Genomic DNA, 21774 nt, shown 5'->3' on the forward strand with positions numbered 1-21774 from the left:
CATTTAACTTAATTTTGTATACTTTCATAATTTATGCAGATTGAAGAGGGTTTTAACAACAATGTGAAGGGTTTTGTTAGAACTCTTCAGTCTAAACTCAGGTCGGGCTAGTCCACGAAGCCAAGCATCGAATGAAGATCGTGATTCATAGTTTAGCACTTAGCTTGTTCGTCTTTGGATTGCCTTCCAAATAATAAGTCCTAGCTAGGAGAAGTGTTTTTTTTCTTCTCCTAGGACAAATCACCTCCCCTTTAAAAAAATTTATAGCCTTTCTCGACTAGCTATAATCTGTACTTCGTAGTATGTATTTATTACGGAGTATTGGTTATGAATTTATGATTCCTTCTGTGAATTTTTTTTCAGCAATTTGATTTTTTTGCATTATTATTATTATTTTTTTTTTTCCAAAAAAAAGTGTAATATGTCATTGGTTTAATAATATACTTTGGTATGTCATCATAATATTTTTGTGTAATATATGGACTTTCTATAATACTTTAATTTGTATTTAGTATTTACTACTATTTGTCTATTTGACCATAATATTAATGGTCAAACTTATACTTCAAAAGGTTGCACTTATACATATTTATAAAATGCACTTATGTATATATTAACAAGGAAATTTTGTTAACAACCACCAATAAAAACATTTTTTTATGAAAAACCACCCACAATAAAAAATGTTGTAAAACACCACTCAAACTAAAAAAAAATGTTGCAAAAAGCCACCCACTGTTGAAAACAGGTCATTGACCGTCCTCCCTCGTTGTTAACCACACTCCTCACCCCTAGAAAACCCTAGAATTCACTGGAAAAGTTTAGCCGCCCCTCCCCCTCCTCCTCAATAACCCCTAACATTCACCCCCCTTGAAAACCCCTAATATTCACTCCCCCTCCACCTCGAAAATCACTCTGACCACTGGGGTTTTTGATTGTTTCAAGTGAATTTTAAAGGTTTTCAAGGGGGAGGGGGAAGTGAGGTCGGACGTTTTCCGGTAAATTCTAGGGGTTTTTATGGGGATGGGACGGGTGGCCAAAACCAAAGGAGGGCGGTCAAGTCGTGGTCAACGCCGGAAAATATGGTCAACAACCTGTTTCTGACAGTGGGTGGCTTTTTGCAATATTTTTTTTTAGTTTGGGTGATTTTTTACAACATTTTTTTTATTGTGGGTGTTTATTCAAAAAATATGTTTTTAAATGGGTGGTTTTTTATACAAAATTTTCTATTAATAAACGCGTTTTCTCAATCAAAAGGTGTTTTCTTAGTCAAAAGGTAGCACTTATATATATTTATAAAATGAATCACATGAAGTTAATGGATATACTCAAAATTTTATAATCACAAATGACAAGAATGAATGAATGTATTTTGTATATTCTTACTCGTGAACACCATGTTTGATAAATTAGATTTAGTCCTCTGAATTTTTATTTTTTTTCACAATTAATCATTATTACGTGTTAATAAAATTTAATAATTTATACGAGCGTATAATTCAGCCGGTAAGTTGGATTTGAATATTCTTTTTATATTATTGTTTAACACGGAGCCTATTTCATTACCAAATATTTTAATACAAATTGGACCAACGGCCACGTTGATTTGCATGTTACTCCGTACTTCCAAACTCCAAAGTATGGATCGGAGTAGCTTCTTAATAAATAGGAGCACGTTATATCTTCGAAATTATACCTTAAAAAAAACATGGAATATTTCACCGCGTTACTACTCCTTACCATCCTCATCACCACCATCCAAATCTCAAAAATATTGTTTGGTAAATCCAAACTACCTCCAGGACCAAAACCATGGCCTATCATAGGCAACATTCTCAAGCTCGGCGACAAACCTCATCGTGCTGTCGCCGAGCTTGCAAAAGTCTACGGACCCATAATGAGTCTTAAGTTAGGGAGTAAAACTACAATAGTTATATCATCCCCGGAAATTGCTAAAGAAATGTTCCTTAACCATGACTTAGCCTTTTCTAGTAGGAATGTCCCGGATGTTGCGAAGGCTGAAAACCATTTCAAATTCTCTATGGTTTTTCTCCCGATATGCCCCAAATGGAGGAGCCTTCGGAAGGTTGCAACTATGCAATTGTTCACCAATCAACGACTTGATACGAGTCAGGATACACGACACAAGAAGGTGAAAGAGCTAGTTGAGTATGTACAACAATGTTGTGACAAGGGTCTGCCAGTCGATATTGGTATGGCGGGGTTTACTACCTCGCTAAATTTGTTGTCAAACACGTTTTTTTCGATGGATTTGGCGAGCCATAGCTCTTCGAAATCGCAAGAGTTTAAGGATCTTGTTTGGATTCTATTAGATTTGTGTGCTAAGCCTAATGTGTCGGATTTTTTCCCATTGATTAAGCGCTTGGATTTGCAAGGAGTGTTGAAAACAACTAGGGTTTACTTCAAAAAATTGATGAGAATTTTTGAGGAAATTATTGATGAGAGGTTGAAAGATCCAACAAATGCTAAGGATGATGTTCTAGGCACCTTACTCAAGCTAGTTGAGGACAATGAATTAAGCCTTGATGAAGTCAAACATCTACTCGTGGTATGAAATACTAATGACCTTTTTTAATCTCAAGTTAAATTTTTGCAAATAATTGTCATGTTTTACCTTAGGAAGTATATATTTGATTACTTATTTCCTTTTATATATATATATATATATATATATATATATATATATATATATATATATATATATATATATATATATATATATAGTGATTAAAAGTTAGTCCCAGTTTGATTTCGACAATATTACATCACTTTTTACATTTTTATAATACATGTTAGTCCTAGCTTGATTTTGACAATATTCACATACATTACTTTTTACATTTTTATAACACTAGTTAAAATCAAATTGTTATTGATGTAACATTTTTCTCAAAATAAATTTTAGAAATGTCAACTTTAAACTAATCTTATAATTCATAATTAAATGTTTTATTATCAAATTTGTGTGTTAGAATGGAAAATGTGTCCAATTATAAAATGGTTGTATGCAACACTTTTACCCTTTTTGTAAAAATGACTATGGAGTAAAATGTTTACTGAATTCACAACAATGTATTTGCTTTTGTGCTTAGGATTTGTTTGTTGCGGGAACAGATACAACCTCTAGCACATTAGAATGGGCGATGACTGAAATATTACGCAATCCTGAAGTGCATCAAAAGGCTCAAATAGAGATGGAAAAAGTAATCGGGAAGGATGAATCTGTTCAAGAATCAGATATATCAAAACTACTATATATACAAGCAATCGTGAAAGAAACTCTTAGATTGCATCCACCTGCCCCATTTTTAATCCCTCACAAGGCTGAGAAGGAAGAACAACTACACAATTTTATAGTGCCTAAAAACTCAACTATATGGGTCAATATATGGTCGATTGGCCACAATTCAAATGTCTGGCCAAATCCTGAATTGTTTTCTCCGGAAAGGTTTTTGGATAGAGAAATTGATTTCAAAGGACGATATTTTGAGTTAATTCCCTTTGGTAGTGGAAGACGAATATGTCCTGGAATGCCACTTGCTTATAGGATGACACATCTGATGTTGGCTACTCTTCTTCATTCATTCAATTGGAAGACCGGTCATGGAGCAAGTCCTCAAGACATAGACATGGAAGAAAAGTTCGGGCTTACTTTGCAAAAAGTCAAACCACTTCAGGCTATTCCACTTTGTAGATGATTGTTATAACATCTTAATCAAGAAATTATGTCATCGATTTTATTGTACTTGTTTTATTGTACTTCTTTGTTTCATTTAAACTACAACACGTCAACACCTGTTATTTTGAAAATTTTAATCTAAAATATTATTTAAATAATTTAAAGTGGAGAAAGATTTGAAAATTTAAGAAGTGGACTTGTGTAATAATTGTGTTATTGAATTATTGAATACGAAAAAGTACATGGTCCCAATAGACCATGATCATATTGTTCACATCCATACACTTGCCTATAAGATTTCTGCACTCCTTATCTTCACGATTCTTCCATTAGTCATCTTCATTGATTACAATTATAAAAACATGGTAGTTTTCAGCTACATGTAATAAAGTCCCTAAAATATTTTTGTCAATATTCATGAAACTTTTTGCCGTGTTAGATTGTCATACATCAAATTTCTGCTATCAATGGAACAATATTACACCACCATTGCCTTGTTCCTCCTCATCGTTGTAACCACTATTACTTTCCTAAAAAATTTGCTTAGCAAATCCAATAAACTTCCTCCAGGGCCAACACCGTGGCCTATCATAGGCAACATTCTTAAGCTCGGGGACAAACCTCATCGTGCTGTCGCCGAGCTTTCAAAGATTTATGGCCCCATAATGACCCTAAAGTTAGGGAGCATCACTACGATAGTGATATCATCCCCCGAAGTAGCCAAAGAAATGTTCCTTAAACACGACTTGGATTTTTCGGGTAGGGCTATTATAGATGCTATGAGAGCAACTAACCATGATCAAGTTTCCATGGTTTTTCTCCCAATATGCCCAAAATGGCGTAACCTTAGAAAGATTGCAACAACACACTTATTCACTAGTCAACGACTTGATGCTAGTGAGGCATTACGTTTACAAAAGGTAAATGAGTTAGTTGAGTATGCGGGACAGTGTAGTGAATCCGGCCTACCAATTGATATTGGTAAGGCCGCTTTTGTTACCACGTTAAATTTGTTGTCCAACACAATTTTCTCAATGGATTTGGCAACCCATGTTTCGTCGAATTCACAAGAGTTTAAGGATATTATTTGGACCTTGTTGGAAGAGGCTGCGAGGCCTAACGTTTCGGATTTTTTCCCGCTCGTTCGAGGCTTGGATTTGCAAGGAGTGTTGAGAAGGGCTACGGATTTTGCTAACAAGTTGTTAGGAATTTTTGAAGAGATTATTGATGAAAGGTTGAGAAATTCAAATGATGCAAAGGATGATTTCTTAGGTACTTTACTTAAGCTTGTTGATAACAACGAATTAAGCCTTGATGAAGTAAAGCATTTGCTCGTGGTATGTAATACTCCCTTAATCTCACTTGTATTAATTTTTTTTTTCTATTTTTTTTTTTTTGACACAAACTATTTTATTTTTCAATAACTATGCTTCATTATTGAATTTAGATGATGAATAAGCTAAGTGTAAGACCGATTTGAAAAAAATAATAATAAAAAAAAGGATCGTCGTGAAAAACGGGTACTTTATGTTAAAAAACACATCTTTACAAAAATTACTCAATTTTATTAGCATTTTGAGAATTCGTAGTCAAATCTAACATAAAATTTTAGAAATATTCATTTATTTAAAACTTATAGAGTTATAGTCACTTTTAACTTAGTTTACTATGCCCCGTAAAAATGTTAAAAATTTTGAGCTTTGATCTACATGTCAGTGTGTCATTGGTGTATCTAGGTTTTTACTATAGGGTTACAAAGTTACAAATATTCCTTCTTATTTATGTTTGTCTGTCCTCAATAATGTGTCGCAAATGAAAATTGAATTGAACCTCATATATACGTTAATTATAAAATTAAAGTAAGATTTTAAAATCTATACCACTTGTACTAAGGAATAAACGGGCCTTCTCTTTAAAAAAAAAAAAAAAAAAGGTATAAATGGGACTACCTATAAATTTTAAAAAAAAAAAAAAGAAAAAAAAAGGGTAGGGTTAGGTGAATTTTTATCAAATGGTTTGGATCATGGTTGTTGTGAGTCGGTATCAAGTTAATTATATACATATCTTTTTGTCATTAGGATTTGTTCACGGCAGGGACGGATACAAGTTCTAGCACATTGGAATGGGCAATAACTGAATTACTACGTAATCCGGAAAAGATGGAAAAAGCTCAGACTGAATTAGACCAAGTTTTTGGTAAACATGGGTTTATTCAAGAATCTGATATCTCAAAGCTACCGTATATCCAAGCAATAGTAAAAGAAACTTATAGATTGCACCCACCAGCGCCATTTCTAATACCTTACAAAGCTGAAAAGGTTGTAGAGCTAGGCAAGTTTTCAGTGCCAAAAAATGCACATGTGTGGGTGAATGTATGGTCTATTGGTCGTAATCCAAGTGTATGGACAAATCCGCTTATGTTTTCACCGGAAAGATTTCTAGACAAAGAAATCAATGTGAGAGGCCGGCATTTTGAGCTTATACCCTTTGGAGCAGGGAGAAGGATATGTCCAGGTTTGCCTTTGGCTTATAGGATGGTGCATCTAATGTTGGCTAAACTTCTTCATGCATTCAATTGGACATATCATGGCACCGAAAGTTATAAAGATTTAAATGTGGAGGAAAAGTTTGGTATTACACTTCAAAAAGCTCAACCACTTCAAGCAATTGCCCTTCCAAGATGATTGTATCGACCTATATAAATATATAATAGTATTTCAGTTTGTTTTCTAGGGTAAAACATTTACTAGTATATTATTTTGAGACTTATTGGTCCTCATCATTTTTGGCTCGATCAAAATGATATATAAAGATTTTTTTCTTGAAACTCAGTTACGTTTTAGATAAGAAAAAAAAAAAAAAAAAAAAAAAAAAAAAAAAAATTACAAAAACATTTAATAAAAGACTTTAGATGAACAATTGTTCAACTTTAATTTTTCCACTGAAATTATTGTAATTTTTTTATTTGGTAAATAATGAGCATGTAATTATGTAAACCTTAATATATTTTTATACAGAAACTCCAAGTCTCGTGTAAAAGGAATTTTTAAAGCCTTAGAGCAAGTTTAGCCCCAAGTCTTAAGACTTGAATGTGACATCATTTTTGGTGGTCCCCATTGAAAATGATGTCATCAAATTCTTCTTAAGACTCACTAAGACTTACACAAATTTATCACTTTAACCCTAAGACTTAACTATTTGACATATTATATGTAAAAAAGTGTAAAACAAAAAAAAAGGAATAATAAAAATAAAAGTGAAGTGGGTCCCAATCTCAAGTTTTAAGTTGAGTCTTGAAATTTCAAGACTCAACTTGAGACTTGCTTGAGATTTTTGAAGAAAAATGGGAAAAGTCTTAAGTATAAATCTTAAGACTCAAAATGATAATGTCACCCCAAGTCTTAAGCAATTTAGCCCCAAGTCTTAAGATTATGGGGTGACATCATCATTTTGAGTCTTAAGATTTACACTTAAGACTTTCCCCATTTTTCTTCAAAAATCTCAAGCAAGTCTCAAGTTGAGTCTTGAAATTTCAAGACTCAACTTAAGACTTGAGATTGGGACTCACTTCACCCACTTCACTTTTATTTTTATTATTCTTTTTTCATTTTTTTTTTTTTTTTTTTTACACTTATCTACATATAATATGTCAAATATTTAAGTCTTAGGGTTAAAGTGATAAATTTGTGTAAATCTTAGTGAGTCTTAACAAAAATTTGATGACATCATTTTCAATGAGGACCACCAAAAATGATGTCACATCCAAGTCTTAAGATTTGGGGCTAAACTTGCTCTAAGACTTTCGGTAATAATTGTTCACATTTTTAAGGACACTTAAATCATTATTATCTCATGTAAAAATCCTAAGAGCAAGTTTAGCCCCAAGTCTTAAGACTTGGGGTGACATCATCAATTTGAATCTTAAGGCATATGCTTAAGACTTTTTTTATTTTTCTTTAAAAATCTCAAGCAAGTCTCAAGTTGAGTCTTGAAATTCCAAGATTTAACTTAAGACTTGAGATTGGGACCCACTTCACTTTTATTTTTATTATTTTTTTTTACACTTTTCTACATGTAATATGTAACACCCCAAAATCTCCCTCTACGGAAATACCAGTATAATACGTATAATTATACCATAGAGATAGACTTGGGCGTATTACCGTCGCGTGATTACGCAAGGCTACTCAAAATACTTAACTCAACAACAAAACTTGCAGCGGAAACTCAACTTTCTTTTATTAATACTTATAAAAATAGTAACATTGTTATGAGCGCTCAAAAATAAAGACAAGACCAACATTCCTAAACTAGGTGAAGCAAATCCCTGGACTCCCATATGCTCATTCATGACTCCACCTGAAAATAGTCAACACTGCTTACCATTACGGTTAATGGGGCAAACAAAACAAATAAGAAATACGGATTAGCAAAATATGCTAAGTGCGATAAGTGCAAGATAGTGTAAACTCAATTTATTTGCAAACATCCTTTAAAACCAATTCCAATAATTAACCAATAAATTCAAAACTCATTATTCCAAAACCGATTTCAATGATTCAATATTCAAAATAATAGTAAATAAAACCAATTCCTTTTAATCCAATTCCTCACCCAAGTGTGCACACCCACCAAGCTAGTCTCTTTATATTACAAGGCTATTCTTGAGGAAAGACCCGGTCATACAAAGTCCAAGACCTTATCAATAAATCAAATCCGCATAGTGGGATTACTAACATGCTTATAAAGCATTAATAATAATAATAATAATAATAATAATAATAATAATAATAATTCAATGGTTCAATAAATCCTTTCAATATCCAATAGTTCCCAATATTATTTAAACACGATAAGTAATCCAAACCATTCAAAACATGATTTATAAATCAATCATTCAAATACTTTTATTAAAATAAATACCTTCAAACATAATTTATTTCAAAATCAATTTAATTCAATCACCAATCGCTAGTAGAAAAATACAATAAGGCACCCCCATAAAGGCACCGGTTCAGGCCAAACCGGTGCCCTAAACCGGCCCAAATTTGGGCGCCATTTTACACAAATATAAAAGGCACCGGTTCAGACCAACCCGGTGCCAAAAACTAAAAGGGCACCGGTTTGAACCGGTGCCAATTGAACCGCTCCTTAATTAAAAAAAAAACAATTAAACTTTTTTTTTTTAAAAAAAAAAAAAACTCGGCCATATTTATACCCCCCAAACCCTATTTCTTCATTCTCGCCGCTTCTCCTCTCCTCTTCTTTCCTACTCTTTCTCTCTCCTCTTCTCCTCTCCTCCTCTTTCGCTCCACTTAACCAGTCTTTCTCATCTCCTCCTACCCTTTCTCATCTCCTCCTTCCCTTTCTCATCTCCTCCTTCTCCCTCAAGACTAAGCTACCGCGTCTCCTTCTCCTTTAAGCCCACCACGAAGACCACCACGGAGACCACCATGAACACCACCACGGAGACCACCGCCACTACAAAAATTTGGCCTTTTAGCAACAGGTGAAATCCGTTGCTAATTGCTAAAAATCCGTCGCTGGACATAGCTAGCTACGGATTTATCAACGGAATCACTCCGTTGGTAAAAACCTTGTCGCTAAATGAATTTAGAGACGGAAAAAAAAAATCCGTCGCTGGACTTAGCAACGGAAAAAAAAATCCGTCGCTGGATTTAGCAACGGAAAAAATAAATCCGTCGGTGGATTTAGCAACGGAAAAAATAAATCCGTTGCTAGATTCAGCAACGGAAAAAAAAAATCCGTTGCTAGATTCAACAACGGAAAAAATGTTTTGAATCGAAAAAAAAGCTGCTATTTGGGTCGACCTCACTCGGGTCAACCCGACTCGGCTTTCCATGTAACGCTCCTTGAATCTCCAATCGCAATATTACTGTTAGTAGGAGTCGAACCCGTGACCTCAATGTCAAATACTGATACTCTTACCAACTATACCAAATATTATTTGTTTATTTTTACGCACATAATTGATAATAAATGAAAGAAATATTAGAGACGGAATTTAAAATCCATCTCTAATTTAGAAACGAAATTAGAAAATCCGTTTCTAAATTAGAGACGGATTTGAAAATCCGTTTCTAGTTTAGAGATGAATTTAACTTACATAATTCGTCTCTAATGTAATATTTTAAATAATTAGTTAAAAAAATTATCTAGAGACGGAATAAAAAATCCGTTGCTCATATTAGCAACGGAAAAAAAAAAATTCCGTCTCTAACTTAGCAACGGAAAAAAAAATCCGTCTCTAAATTTAGCAACGGAAAAAAAAATCCGTTGCTAGATTCATCAACGGAAAAAAAATCCGTTGCTAATTTAGCAACGGAAAGAAAATCCGTTTCTAATTTAGAGACGGATTTTCAATTCCGTTGCTAATTTAGCGACGGAATTTTCAAATCCGTTTCTAAATTAGAAACGGATTTTTAAATTCCGTCGCTAAATTAATTTAGAGACGGATTTTTTGATTCCGTCTCTAATTTAGAAACGGATAAAATTCCGTCGATAGAATTCCGTTTCTATATGGACATTTTTTTGTAGTGCGCGAGCACATGCAACACCACCACAGAGACCACCACGAACACGTCTCCTCCTCCCTCAATTCACTACTAGAAATAGGGCCATTTCCGACGGAATTGTTTCGACGGACACCTAATTCCGTCGGAAAGTACATATTTTCAGACGGAATATTCCGTCGGAACTTTAAGTTTCCCACGGAATTAATTTATGTCGGTGATTAACGACGGAAATTCCGTCGGAGTCTAATTAAAAAAAAAAAAAAAAAAAAAACCCTAAAACACCCCACTTCTCTCGTTCCGCCCCCTTTATCTTTCTCCTACTCCTTTTCATTCTCTCTCCTCTCCTCATCTTCTTCTCTTTCTCTCTCCTCTTTTCTCGGTGTTCTCTATCTCCTCTTCTCCTCGTCTTCTCTTTCTACTCTAATCCTCTTTTCTCAGTCCTCTCTTCTCGCTTCGTCCTCCTCTTCTTTGAGCAAATTAATGGTTTTAAGGAACAAATTCGTGGTTTTAAGGAGCAAATTCGTGGTTTTAAGGAGCAAATTCATGGTTTAAGGAGGAAATTCATGGTTTTAAGGTCAAGTTCGACCATGAAAATGCTAGATCTAGCGTTTTAATGGTCGAACTTGACCTTATATACCCAAATTCAAGACTAAATTTGGTTGATTGTGGTCGAATTGTTGTGGTAAGTGTAGTAGATCTACAAAGTTTTAATCTTTTGTTTTTAGTTTTTTTTTTTCTGTATTTTATCTTAATTTTTCAGTTTTTTTTTTCGGGTTTCGGGTTGAGGGGTCGGTTAAGGTGGTGGGTGATTTGGGTGGTTCTGGGTTAGGGTTCGGTGATAGTGGCTAATTTGGGTGGTTCTGTGCTAGGGTTCGGTGATGGTGGCTGATTTGGGTGGTTCTGGGTTAGGGTTCGGTGGTAGTGGCTAATTTGGGTGGTTTTGGGCTAGGGTTCGGTGACGGTGGCTGATTTGGGTAGTTCTGGGTTAGGGTTCGGTGGTGGTGGACTGGTGGTGGCTGGATCTTGGTTAGTTTGGGGAGTGACGGTCTGGGCTTAGGGTTAGTTAAGGGCTTGTGGTGTTTTGAGGTGGTGATGCGCCGCGCCGGTGGTGGCGCGGCGTTTTTTTTTTTTAATTCTATAAATCAGTTTCCGACGGAAATTCCGTCGGAATTTTCCGGCGGATTTGTGTCCGTCGGAAATTTCCGACGGACTTTTCTAGTGCCTGAAAATCACTTGCGACAAAAACATTCCGTCGGAAAAGGTCGATTTTCCTACGAAGGGTGTTCCGACGACGGTTTCCGACGAAATTCCGTCGGAAACGGGTTTTCCGACGGAAAACAAGGTGTTTTCAAGGGATTTTTTCCGTCGGAAAACAACAGTTTTCTAGTAGTGATTTCTGGGTTTGTTTTCCGATTTCACTTTAGGTTTTTTTTATGCTATTTTGATTTATTTTTTTGTCGATTTCTGGTTTTTTTTAACTCGATTGTTCTAGATTTATTTTTTTCGATTTTGATTTTTTGTTTTCAATTTTGATTTTTTTTTTCGGTTTTTATTTTTGTTTTTCTGATTTTGATTTTGATTTTTGTTGGCTGATTTTGATTTTCGATTTTTTCTGGGTTTTTGTTTTCTGATTTTGATTTTTGATTTTTGAAATTTGCTTTTTCGATTTTGATTTTCGATTTTTTCTGGGTTTTTGTTTTCTGATTTTGATTTTTGATTTTTGAATTTTGTTTTTCGATTTTGATTTTCGATTTTTTCTGGGTTTTTGTTTTCTGATTTTGATTTTTGAATTTTGTTTTTCGATTTTGATTTTCGATTTTTTCTGGGTTTTTTCGATTTCAATTTTTTTTTTCGTTTTTGTTTTATTTTAAATTGATTTCTGGGTTTTTTTTATTTTGTTCGTTTTTGTTTTTATTTTTTCGATTTCTGGGTTTTTCAATTTTTTATTTTTGTTTTTCGATTTTGATTTTTGTTTTTCTTTTTTATCGATTTTATTTTTGTTTTTCGATTTTTACTTTTGTTGTCTGATTTTGATTTTTGTTTTTCGATTTTGATTATTGTTTTTCTTTTTTTTCGATTTTGATTTTTGTGTTTCGATTTTTACTTTCGTTGTCTTATTTTGATTTTTGATTTTTGTTTTTCGATTTTGATTTTCGATTTTTTCTGGATTTTTTTTATTTCAATTTTTTTTGTTTTTGTTTTTATTTTAATTGATTTCTGGGTTTTTTAATTGTTCGATTTTGTTTTTATTTTTATGATTTCTGGGTTTTTTTTATTTTTTTCTGGGATTTTGTTTTTATTTTTTCGATTTTGTTTTGATTTTTTGATTTTTGGGTTTTTTTCGATTTTGTTTTTATTTTAATCGATTTTAATTCGATTTTTTTTTTCCTGGTTTTTTTTTAATTTTTTTCCCAGCTTATTCATTTTAATCAATTTATTTTTGATGTTTTAATTGGTGCAGGTATACATAATCGAAGAATCAAGAATATGGGGATTTTTAGATTGTGATGTTGTAATATTTTTTTTTTATTTATATTGTAGGTTTTTTTTTATCTATATGTTGTAATTTTTTTTGATTTATATGTTGTAATTTTTTTTATTGATCTATGCAATAAAATTTTATTGATTATATATATATTAAACAGAATCGTTTATATTGATTGTGATGTTTGATTTATATTTTGTGTTTTTATTTAATTTAGTTTATTAAATTTTTAAGCAAAAAAAGACAAAAAAAATGATTTTTGGGGTTTTTTTTATAATTTTTAGTGGGCCTTTTTGGCACCGGTTAACCGGTGCCAATTTCGATTTTTGGCACCGGTTTGAACCGGTGCCTTTTTAAACACCTTTTTGGCACCCCGCACATTGGCACCAGTTCAAACCGGTGCCTTAGGCCGGGTTTGAACCGGTGCCAAATTCATTTTTTCACGTAGTGAATCAAATTATGTAAAACATGTTATTCAAACCAATTACTTTGAAAGGTATCTAGCCACCTAAACGTACCTCCTTGCTAGAAAAACCACACAAAAAGAACCTCAAGAACCTTGATTGAACACACCCTACAAATAAATATAACCTTAATCAATATAAGGTTAACAAATAATCACAAATAATTAAATTAAAACCTCCCAACTATATGTACATGAACCTTTCAGCATAAACATTATTAAAAATCTGATTTTATATAATTAAAACTACTCATAATAATTATTTATAAATCCCCCATAATAATAATAATAATAATAATAATAATAATAATAATAATAATAATAATAATAATAATAATAATAATAATAATAATAATAATAATAATAATAATTGAATAAGAGAAGAGAATAAGAAAAGATAAGAAACCAAGGAAAAGAGAAGAATTGGATTTGCGTTGGAAAGAATAGGCAGAACTTGCAGAGGCTGTAACTCCTTCGATATAACTCCGAATTGGGTGATTCTTGAGCCTAAACTCGAAGAACAATCTTCTGTGAAACGTCAATACCCATAAAACTGAGCAGAAGTGCCCGAAAGTTGGCTTCAAAGATAAACGGGATGATTTGTGTAAAAAGAAGAGAAGAAAAGTAGAGAATTGGTGTGAATAAATGGGAAGAATTAAGGGTCTATTTACAGTGTTGAGGGTGTAGAAAGGATAGAGTTTAAGTTGTGATATGATTACTAGAAAATGTGATAAGTTTTTGGGGTTGTTAAGGTATTTGAATCAAATTAAGTCTAGATTAATAGTTGGGTTAAAAGATAAGAAAATTTAAATGGATATACATATGGTTGGGAGAAGAAAGATATAAACAAAATAAGATAATGAAGAAGAAAATTAGAGGTTAATTTAAAATATAATAATTAACAAACTAAAGTGATAACAATCACTCTTCAAAACATGATCAAATCACGTTTCACAATTATTTATTTATTTTTATTTATTTATTTATTTTAATATTAAAAACGAAAATAATAATAAAATAATTGAATAAATAAATATTTTAGATAATATAAAATTAGTTAAATACATAATGTATATTAGATATTTCTCTTGAAATAGTTAGTATAATAAAATATGGACCGACCTTATAAAAGATAATTATATATTATCAATTTAGAAATCCGAAAATAATTAATTATTCAAATGATTAAATACTTATATTTGGCGCCAAAATTCAAATATTATTTTGGCCCCAAATAATGAATTTACTAAAATACCCTTTTTATTAAATAATTCTTAATTAATTAATTATAAAATACGTATGAAAATACGGGATATTACATAATATGTTAAATATTTAAGTCTTAAGGCTAAAGTGATAAATTTGTGTAAGTCTTAGAGTCTTAACAAGAATTTAATGACATCATTTTTAATGGGGACCACAAAAAATGATGTCACATCCAAATCTTAAAACTCGATCTTAAATTCTTAGAAGTAGTTGGAACCCTAAAAGCTCAACTACTTTCCATCGCAATACACTAATACATTACTTTTCCCACAAGCAAGTAACTGCTCCTTAATGATCATATGTAACTATGGCCCTTTTTGGTGATAGCTTAGGTAGCTATAAGCATTTTAGTCAAAACACAACTAGAAAATATTATAAAAATTAATTCCATGGTGCAGTGATAACTTCTTAAGTTCTTATCCCGAGCTATATTCATATCCAAAATTACAAATTTTTGTATGTGGTTGGCCACATGGTGCGACAAGGGTTACTTGTAGGGTGTTATTGGTTTTGTCAGGAGTTACTTGTAGGTGTTATTTGTATTCTGGGATTACTTGTATGTGTGTTATTGGTTTTGGTCGGGGTTACTTGTAGGGTGTTACTGGTTTTGTCAGGGGTTACTTGTAGGCGTTACTTGTATTCTAGGGTTACTTGTATTGTTGTATGGGTGTTACTGGTTTTGGTTAGGGATTACTTGTAGGGTGTTACTGGTTTGGTATGAGATTTTGATTTGTAGTTACTTGTAGGAGTTACTCAAAATACAAGTGTCACATACAAGTAACCCATACAAGTAACCTCATAATACAAGTAACACCATAAAAGTAATTCATATAAGTAACCCTAGAATACAAGTAACCCTAAAATACAAGTAACCTCCGCCGCACCATGTGGCTTGCCGCACTAAAAAACCTCTTATCCAAAATAGATGTGGCTCGAAATCATGCACGGTACAATACAGTGTATCCACAAGAAATTTATTTTTGGGATGGAAATGGTGTATAGCTAGGAGTTTGTCCAACTACTACTCTAGATCTTGATTATAAATTTTCACTAAATTTCTTGTCCAAAAATAATATCCATAATTTAAAATTCTAGCTACTAATCAAATATCAATGGAGTATTACATTATTGCTACATTACTCCTTACCATCGTTTACATTACGTTCATATATAAGACGTTTAGCAAATCAAAAGTGATCAACCCTCCAGGGCCAAGACCATGGCCTATCATAGGCAACATGCTTCTTCTCGACGACAAGCCTCATCATGTAGTCGCCAAGCTCTCAAGAATTTACGGCCCCATAATGTCTCTTAAGCTAGGGAGCCTCACTACAATAGTGATATCATCCCCGGAAATAGCCAAAGAAATGTTCGTTAAACACGACTTAGATTTTTCTAGTAGGATTGTGCAAGATGCTGTGAGGGCCTTAAACCATGAAAAAGTCTCTTTGGTTTGGCTCCCGGTAAGCCCTAAATGGCGCGAGATTAGGAAGATTTTAGCCCTTCAATTATTCACAACACATCGACTTAATGAGAGCCAGGATATACGGCATAAGAAGGTGAAAGAGCTAGTTGATTATGTGCAACAATGTTGTGAAGCCGGCCAAGCTGTTGATATTGGTAAGGCAGGATTCACAACCGTGCTTAATTTGTTGTCCAACACATTTTTCTCGATGGATTTTGCTAGCCATTCTTCGTCGGGCTTGCAAGAGTTTAAGGAGCTTGTACGGCATTTCATGGAAGAGATTGGAAGGCCTAATGTTTCGGATTTTTTCCCATTAATTAGGTGGTTGGATTTGCAAGGGGTATTGAAGAGAAGTAGGCGAAACTATACTAAATCTTTGGAAATTTTTCAGGATATTATTGATGAAAGATTAAGAGATCCAAATGCTCCTAAAGATGATGTCCTTGCTACTCTACTCAAACTCATCAAGGATAATAATTTGAGCCTTGATGAAGTAAAACATTTGCTAGTGGTAAGTTTTACTATCACCCCCCCCCCCCCTATTTTTTTAAGCTATTGTCTATTTGTTTCCCTCAATGCTATTCATAGTTAATTAATTATTTTTAGATTATCATTAACCTTATTATAAAACTGAATAACATACATTCATTTTAGAAGATGTCGTGTTTTGAGTTTTGACCCTCGATTTGATATAATATCTAACACGTGTTTTCTCTTTTTCGAATGTTTTACACATAAGGACTTGTTTGCAGCGGGGACTGATACGACTTCCAGTACATTAGAGTGGGCAATGACTGAGTTACTACGTAATCCAGAAAAGATGGCAAAAGCACAAATTGAAATAGATCAAATTATTGGCAAAAATGGAACCATTCAAGAATCAGAAATCTCAAAATTACCTTATATCCAAGCAATTGTGAAGGAAACTTTTAGATTGCACCCACCAGCCCCATTTCTAGTACCCCATAAGGCTAACAATAATGTAGAAATATGTGGCTTTTTTGTACCAAAAAATGCACAAATATGGGTGAATGTGTGGTCCATTGGGCGCGATCCTAGTGTATGGCCAGACCCACTTATGTTTTCACCTGAAAGATTTTTGAAAAGGGAAACAGATGTAAAAGGTCGAGATTTTGAACTTATACCTTTCGGAGCAGGAAGAAGGATATGTCCCGGGATGCCATTGGCTAATAGAATGGTACATCTAATGTTGGCTATTCTTCTTCAATCATTCAATTGGAAATCTCTCGGCGAAGTGAGTCCAATTGATATAGATATGGAAGAAAAGTTTGGTTTAACACTTCAAAAAGCTAAACCACTTGAAGCAATTCCTTTTCCTAGGTGATCACATCATTTCCTCTCTAAATTAATGTATTAAATAAGGAATGATAAAAATAATTTGCAATGGTTTTATAAAAATGGTTTAAACAAACATCAATAATTATTATTGTTGATGATATATAATATGGAGCATTAATAAAATGTAATGTGCTATCTAATGTCATTGTATGATTGTATCCTTATTTTATTGCTTAAGATATACTTCGTATAATTCAATAAGTTCATCAACACATTATTATATATAGTATCAGATCTTATCATCTTAACAATTTTTTTATTTTTTTTTAAATTATAAAGTAATGAACATTAACTATCTAATCAAAGTGACATTATTTTGAATCTCATCATTCTTCATTGAAATGTGACATGCTCCATAATAAAATCATACCAATGGAATTTTACACAATAGTACTCCAATTGCTACCCTTCGTCATTATTCTAGCATTCTTCCTATCAAAACACAAAAAAAACAAACTCCCTATCCCTCCGGGACCAAAACCATGGCCTATAATAGGTAATATTCTCCAACTCGGCGACAAAGCCTCATCGTGCTATCTCCGAGCTCTCCAAAATTTACGGCCCTATAATGTCTCTCAAACTCGGGAGCAACAGAGTGATAGTGATATCATCCCCGGAAGTAGCCAAAGAAATGTTCACGAAACACGATTTAGTCCTATCTAGTAGGAGTATCCCTGATATTGGGAGGGTGTTAAACCATGAAACTTACTCAATGGTTTGGCTCCCTGTATGTCCCAAATGGAGAAGCCTTAGAAAGATCGTAACCATTCAATTGTTTACAAGTCAACGGCTTGATGCCAGCCAAGTTATAAGGCAAAAAAAAGTCAACGAGTTGGTTGAGTATGTGCAACAACGTTGTGAAGGTAGTCTGCCTGTTGATATTGGTAAGGCAGGGAATACTACCTCTCTAAATTTGTTGTCGAACACGTTTTTCTCGATCGATTTGGCTAGTCATACTGACTCGAAATCGCAAGAGTTTCGAGATCTGACTCGAAATATAGTAGAAGACGCTGCAAGGCCTAATGTGTCCGATCTATTTCCAATCGCTAGGCATTTGGATATACAAGGTGTGTTGAAAAGGCATACAGTTTACTTTGGAAAGTTGATGAGGATTTTTGAGAAATTTATTGATGAAAGATTGAAAAATCCAATGGATGTTAAGGATGATGTTCTAGGCACTCTACTCAAGCTTGTTGAGAACAATGAATTGAGCCTTGATGAGGTCAAACATATGCTTGTGGTAAGTTCTATATCTATCTTAAAGAATGTTTCTTCAATTGAAATTTTGCAAGTTATGTGATTTTACTAACCCAGTCCGATTAGCCGGCAAGGCTAACCAACTTAGTCGGCGGGTCATAGGCCCAACTAGATTGGTTCACTATATATATCCACTTTTTAGTATGATCCGTAGATAATTAACACATATATTAAAATATAAATTTTGTTGATCTACCTTGACACGAATTGATCTAACCCAATTTAAACCCAAAAGCAACTACGGAGTATTAATCTTCGCATTACCAATTGAAACTGAACTAACAAATATTGATCCAACTTGAGCCTATTCACAACCTAATTGGTACCACTTTTCTATGTAGGAGTTAAATAATCTTATGAATATTGATAAAATTAAAGTATGTATGTAAGTAAGAACTCCTCTTGTTTTTCAAAAAAAAGTAAGAACTCCTCCATATGTGGAACTGTGGAAGCATAGTCAGTTTGACATAGTCTACATCTTAATTGTTTTATTAATTAATTAATTTTATGTTTGACATTTTAAAAATTGTTTGACAACATAACTTTTATTTTTGTTAGCTCCTAAACATGACAATTTAATAATCATTGATGTTAGGGTGTATATTTTGAAATACATATAGAAGCATTAACTTTTGTCAATTGAAATTGAAATTAACAAGAAGCACAAAATGAATTGGTTATTATATATGTATAAATTTATATCAATGTATATTCAGGATTTATTTATAGCTGGAACAGATACAACCTCTATTACATTAGAGTGGGCAATGACAGAATTATTGCGAAATCCGACAAAGATGGAAAAGGCTAAAAGTGAGTTGGACGAAGTACTTGGCAAAAAAGGATCAATGCAAGAATCATATATTTCAAATTTACCATATATTCAAGCAATATTGAAATAAACATTAAGATTGCATCCACCGGCCCCACTATTAATACCTCGCAAGGCGGTAAAAGATGTACAACTAGGTGACTATTTAGTTCGGAAAAATTCAACTTTGTGGGTTAATGTATGGTGGATAAGTCACGATCCAAGTATATGGCCAAACCCTGAATGTTTTTTACCTGAAAGGTTTTTGGAGAAAGAAATTGATGCTAAGAAACAAGACTTCGAGTTCATACCCTTTGGAGCGGGAAGAAGGATGTGTCCAGGAATACCATTAGCTTACAGGATGTTGCATCTAATGTTGGCTACTCTAATACATTCATTCAACTGGAAGAATGGTCATGGAGAACTTCCAGAAGATTTAGACATGGAAGAAAAGTTTGGAATGACTCTTCAAAAAGCTCATCCACTTGAAGCTATTCCATTTATTAGGTGATCATCTCAAAATTGTAATTTTGTGACAACTATATGCCATGTTTTTGGCATGGTTCATTATATTATGTGGCCTATGTAGTAAAGTTGATAATAGAAATGTGTGGAGCTAAATAATGGAATAAAAATTCATACTCGTACAGTCGTACTATAATTGTGTACAAACACTGATGACTCATGTACAAAGTTAATTGATTATTCAGACATACTGTGTTCATTTGTTTTGGTTTCAGACATTTGAGTCGGAAAAAAACAACTCACACATTATTGACAATGGACACATTAATTATTAATTATTTCAAGTTGTTAGAGCTCCCCTCCCAATTCCATGTTAATCGATTCTCATCACCCGCCCTTGTGGCTCTCTAAACACCAAATAAAAAAAAATGACCGACAAATAGTTTTAGGTGTAAACTTATAAGGAAAATGTTATACTATATGTAGCACTAAGGCCCTGTTTGGTTTGAAATAAAATGTTTTCATGTAAAATGATTTTTTTTCATTTTCATTTGTTTGGTTTGTGAAGGTGTGGAAAACAGTTTTCTCATGGTGGAAAATTGCATTTTTAATGATTACAAAACAAGGAAAATCACTTACTCCATCCTCCTTATCTCCTTATTACTTCCCTCACATTCCCACTCATATTTTGATATTTCTTGAACATTTCTTTATGCAACCAAACAAAAGCAAACTAATTTGCAATTGTGCTAGCTTTTCCTTGAAAATATGTTTTCTATAAAAATTAAATTTTCATTGAAAATGTTTTACATCAAATCAAACGGAGCCTAAGGACTATGCATAGAAGTTAAAAGAGGAAAAGTATTAATGAAATATATTCATTTATTACACTGATTTGCATATGATTTTGTCATGTATTCCCAAACTTACACACAAAAAAAAAGACATTAAATGCTTATTTGTAGCCCTAAGGGTTACATATATCATTACCTTAAATATAATAAAATATAAGTGTGGTAGTTACTTGGAATATTAATTAATTAATAAAATTAAAAAGTTTAACCAAACGCGTACTTATGATAGTATTATGTAAAATATATTTTTTAAAATGTCTATTTATATACTTCCTCCGTTCTGTTAATATTGCAACAAGGAGGAAATTACGCATCCCAAAACACATTTTATATGCTAAATATCTATAATTGTGTAAGAGTAAAAATTAAAAAAAACTTGATATTATGAGACGAATCCAACTAGATCCTACTTGACTATATTTTGCTTAACGTATAACTCATATTATATGGTCAAACAAGAGTGATGAATAGTGCAAAAAGTCCATTGTTGCAATATTAATAGAATGGAGGAAGTATATACCTCCATTCATGCATGCGAATCACTTGTGTGACATTTTTTCCTTTTTTATTGCCAACATAGCTTTTTGGCTTTTTTTTTTCAAAAAAAAAGTTTTTTCTTCCCTATCTTTTAAAATTTTTGAGATAATTCATATAAATAGTGCAGACATGTATACCCAATTTTCTTTTTTTTTTTCCTTTTTTTCCCTTTCATATTTTGCTTCATTAATGTTACTAATAAATAAAGTTATGACATAAAACCAAACTGAAAGAGAATTCCAGACATGACTAGCTATATGCTTGCACCGTGCATTCGCGAGCGTTAACTACCCTAATTTTTAAAAAAGTATGTAAAGGATGTGATGAAAGGGGAAAAAAGTTGATTTGAGTAGTGACCATGATATAAGAGATATAATTTAATTTGTATCATACTCTGTATTAAAATATACTTTGTTTATAATTTTATTTTAAATGTCACACTCTTTTTTGGCATTATTTGAAATGAGTATATTAGAGTTGATAAATGAGCAACTTTATCAAAATAATTTGGACATCTAGATTACAAGTATAAATTATTTTGAATAATTTATTCATTTATATTGTTTAATCTCCTCT

General features: G+C 32.8%; 4 protein-coding genes and 1 pseudogene across 5 annotated transcripts in view; all 5 read left to right on the forward strand.

The window, feature by feature from the left end:
* Positions 1-494, forward strand: part of LOC145640661 (transcription factor bHLH19-like) — a 29349-nt gene extending 28855 nt beyond the window's left edge. The window contains exon 4 of the mRNA XM_081691901.1: positions 40-494. Within this exon, the coding sequence (XP_081548027.1) occupies positions 40-111 (72 nt within the window). The 3' untranslated portion in view covers positions 112-494. The remainder of the gene's footprint in view (positions 1-39) is intronic.
* A 1183-nt stretch (positions 495-1677) lies between these two features.
* On the forward strand, positions 1678-3799 carry LOC145638506 (cytochrome P450 monooxygenase 76AD131-like). The gene is made up of 2 exons (XM_081689484.1): positions 1678-2569; positions 3114-3799. Exons 1-2 carry the CDS (start codon positions 1709-1711, stop codon positions 3717-3719), a joined length of 1467 nt encoding a protein of 488 aa, XP_081545610.1. The 5' UTR covers positions 1678-1708; the 3' UTR covers positions 3720-3799.
* A 312-nt stretch (positions 3800-4111) lies between these two features.
* On the forward strand, positions 4112-6467 carry LOC145638507 (cytochrome P450 76AD1-like). The gene is made up of 2 exons (XM_081689485.1): positions 4112-5037; positions 5779-6467. The coding sequence occupies exons 1-2, from the start codon at positions 4168-4170 to the stop codon at positions 6382-6384; spliced, it is 1476 nt and encodes a 491-aa protein (XP_081545611.1). The 5' UTR covers positions 4112-4167; the 3' UTR covers positions 6385-6467.
* Positions 6468-15551: 9084 nt separating this feature from the next.
* On the forward strand, positions 15552-17540 carry LOC145638509 (cytochrome P450 76AD1-like). Its single transcript, XM_081689486.1, has 2 exons — positions 15552-16426; positions 16655-17540. The coding sequence occupies exons 1-2, from the start codon at positions 15563-15565 to the stop codon at positions 17258-17260; spliced, it is 1470 nt and encodes a 489-aa protein (XP_081545612.1). The 5' UTR covers positions 15552-15562; the 3' UTR covers positions 17261-17540.
* Positions 17532-19853, forward strand: LOC145638508 (cytochrome P450 monooxygenase 76AD131-like; annotated as a pseudogene). The gene is made up of 2 exons (XR_014114664.1): positions 17532-18514; positions 19248-19853. The product of XR_014114664.1 is annotated as a cytochrome P450 monooxygenase 76AD131-like (transcript).
* The last annotated feature ends 1921 nt before the right edge of the window (positions 19854-21774 follow it).

The sequence above is a fragment of the Chenopodium album genome, chromosome 7 (assembly GCF_948465745.1).
Source record: "Chenopodium album chromosome 7, dcCheAlbu1.1, whole genome shotgun sequence".
Taxonomy (NCBI): domain Eukaryota; kingdom Viridiplantae; phylum Streptophyta; class Magnoliopsida; order Caryophyllales; family Amaranthaceae; genus Chenopodium; species Chenopodium album.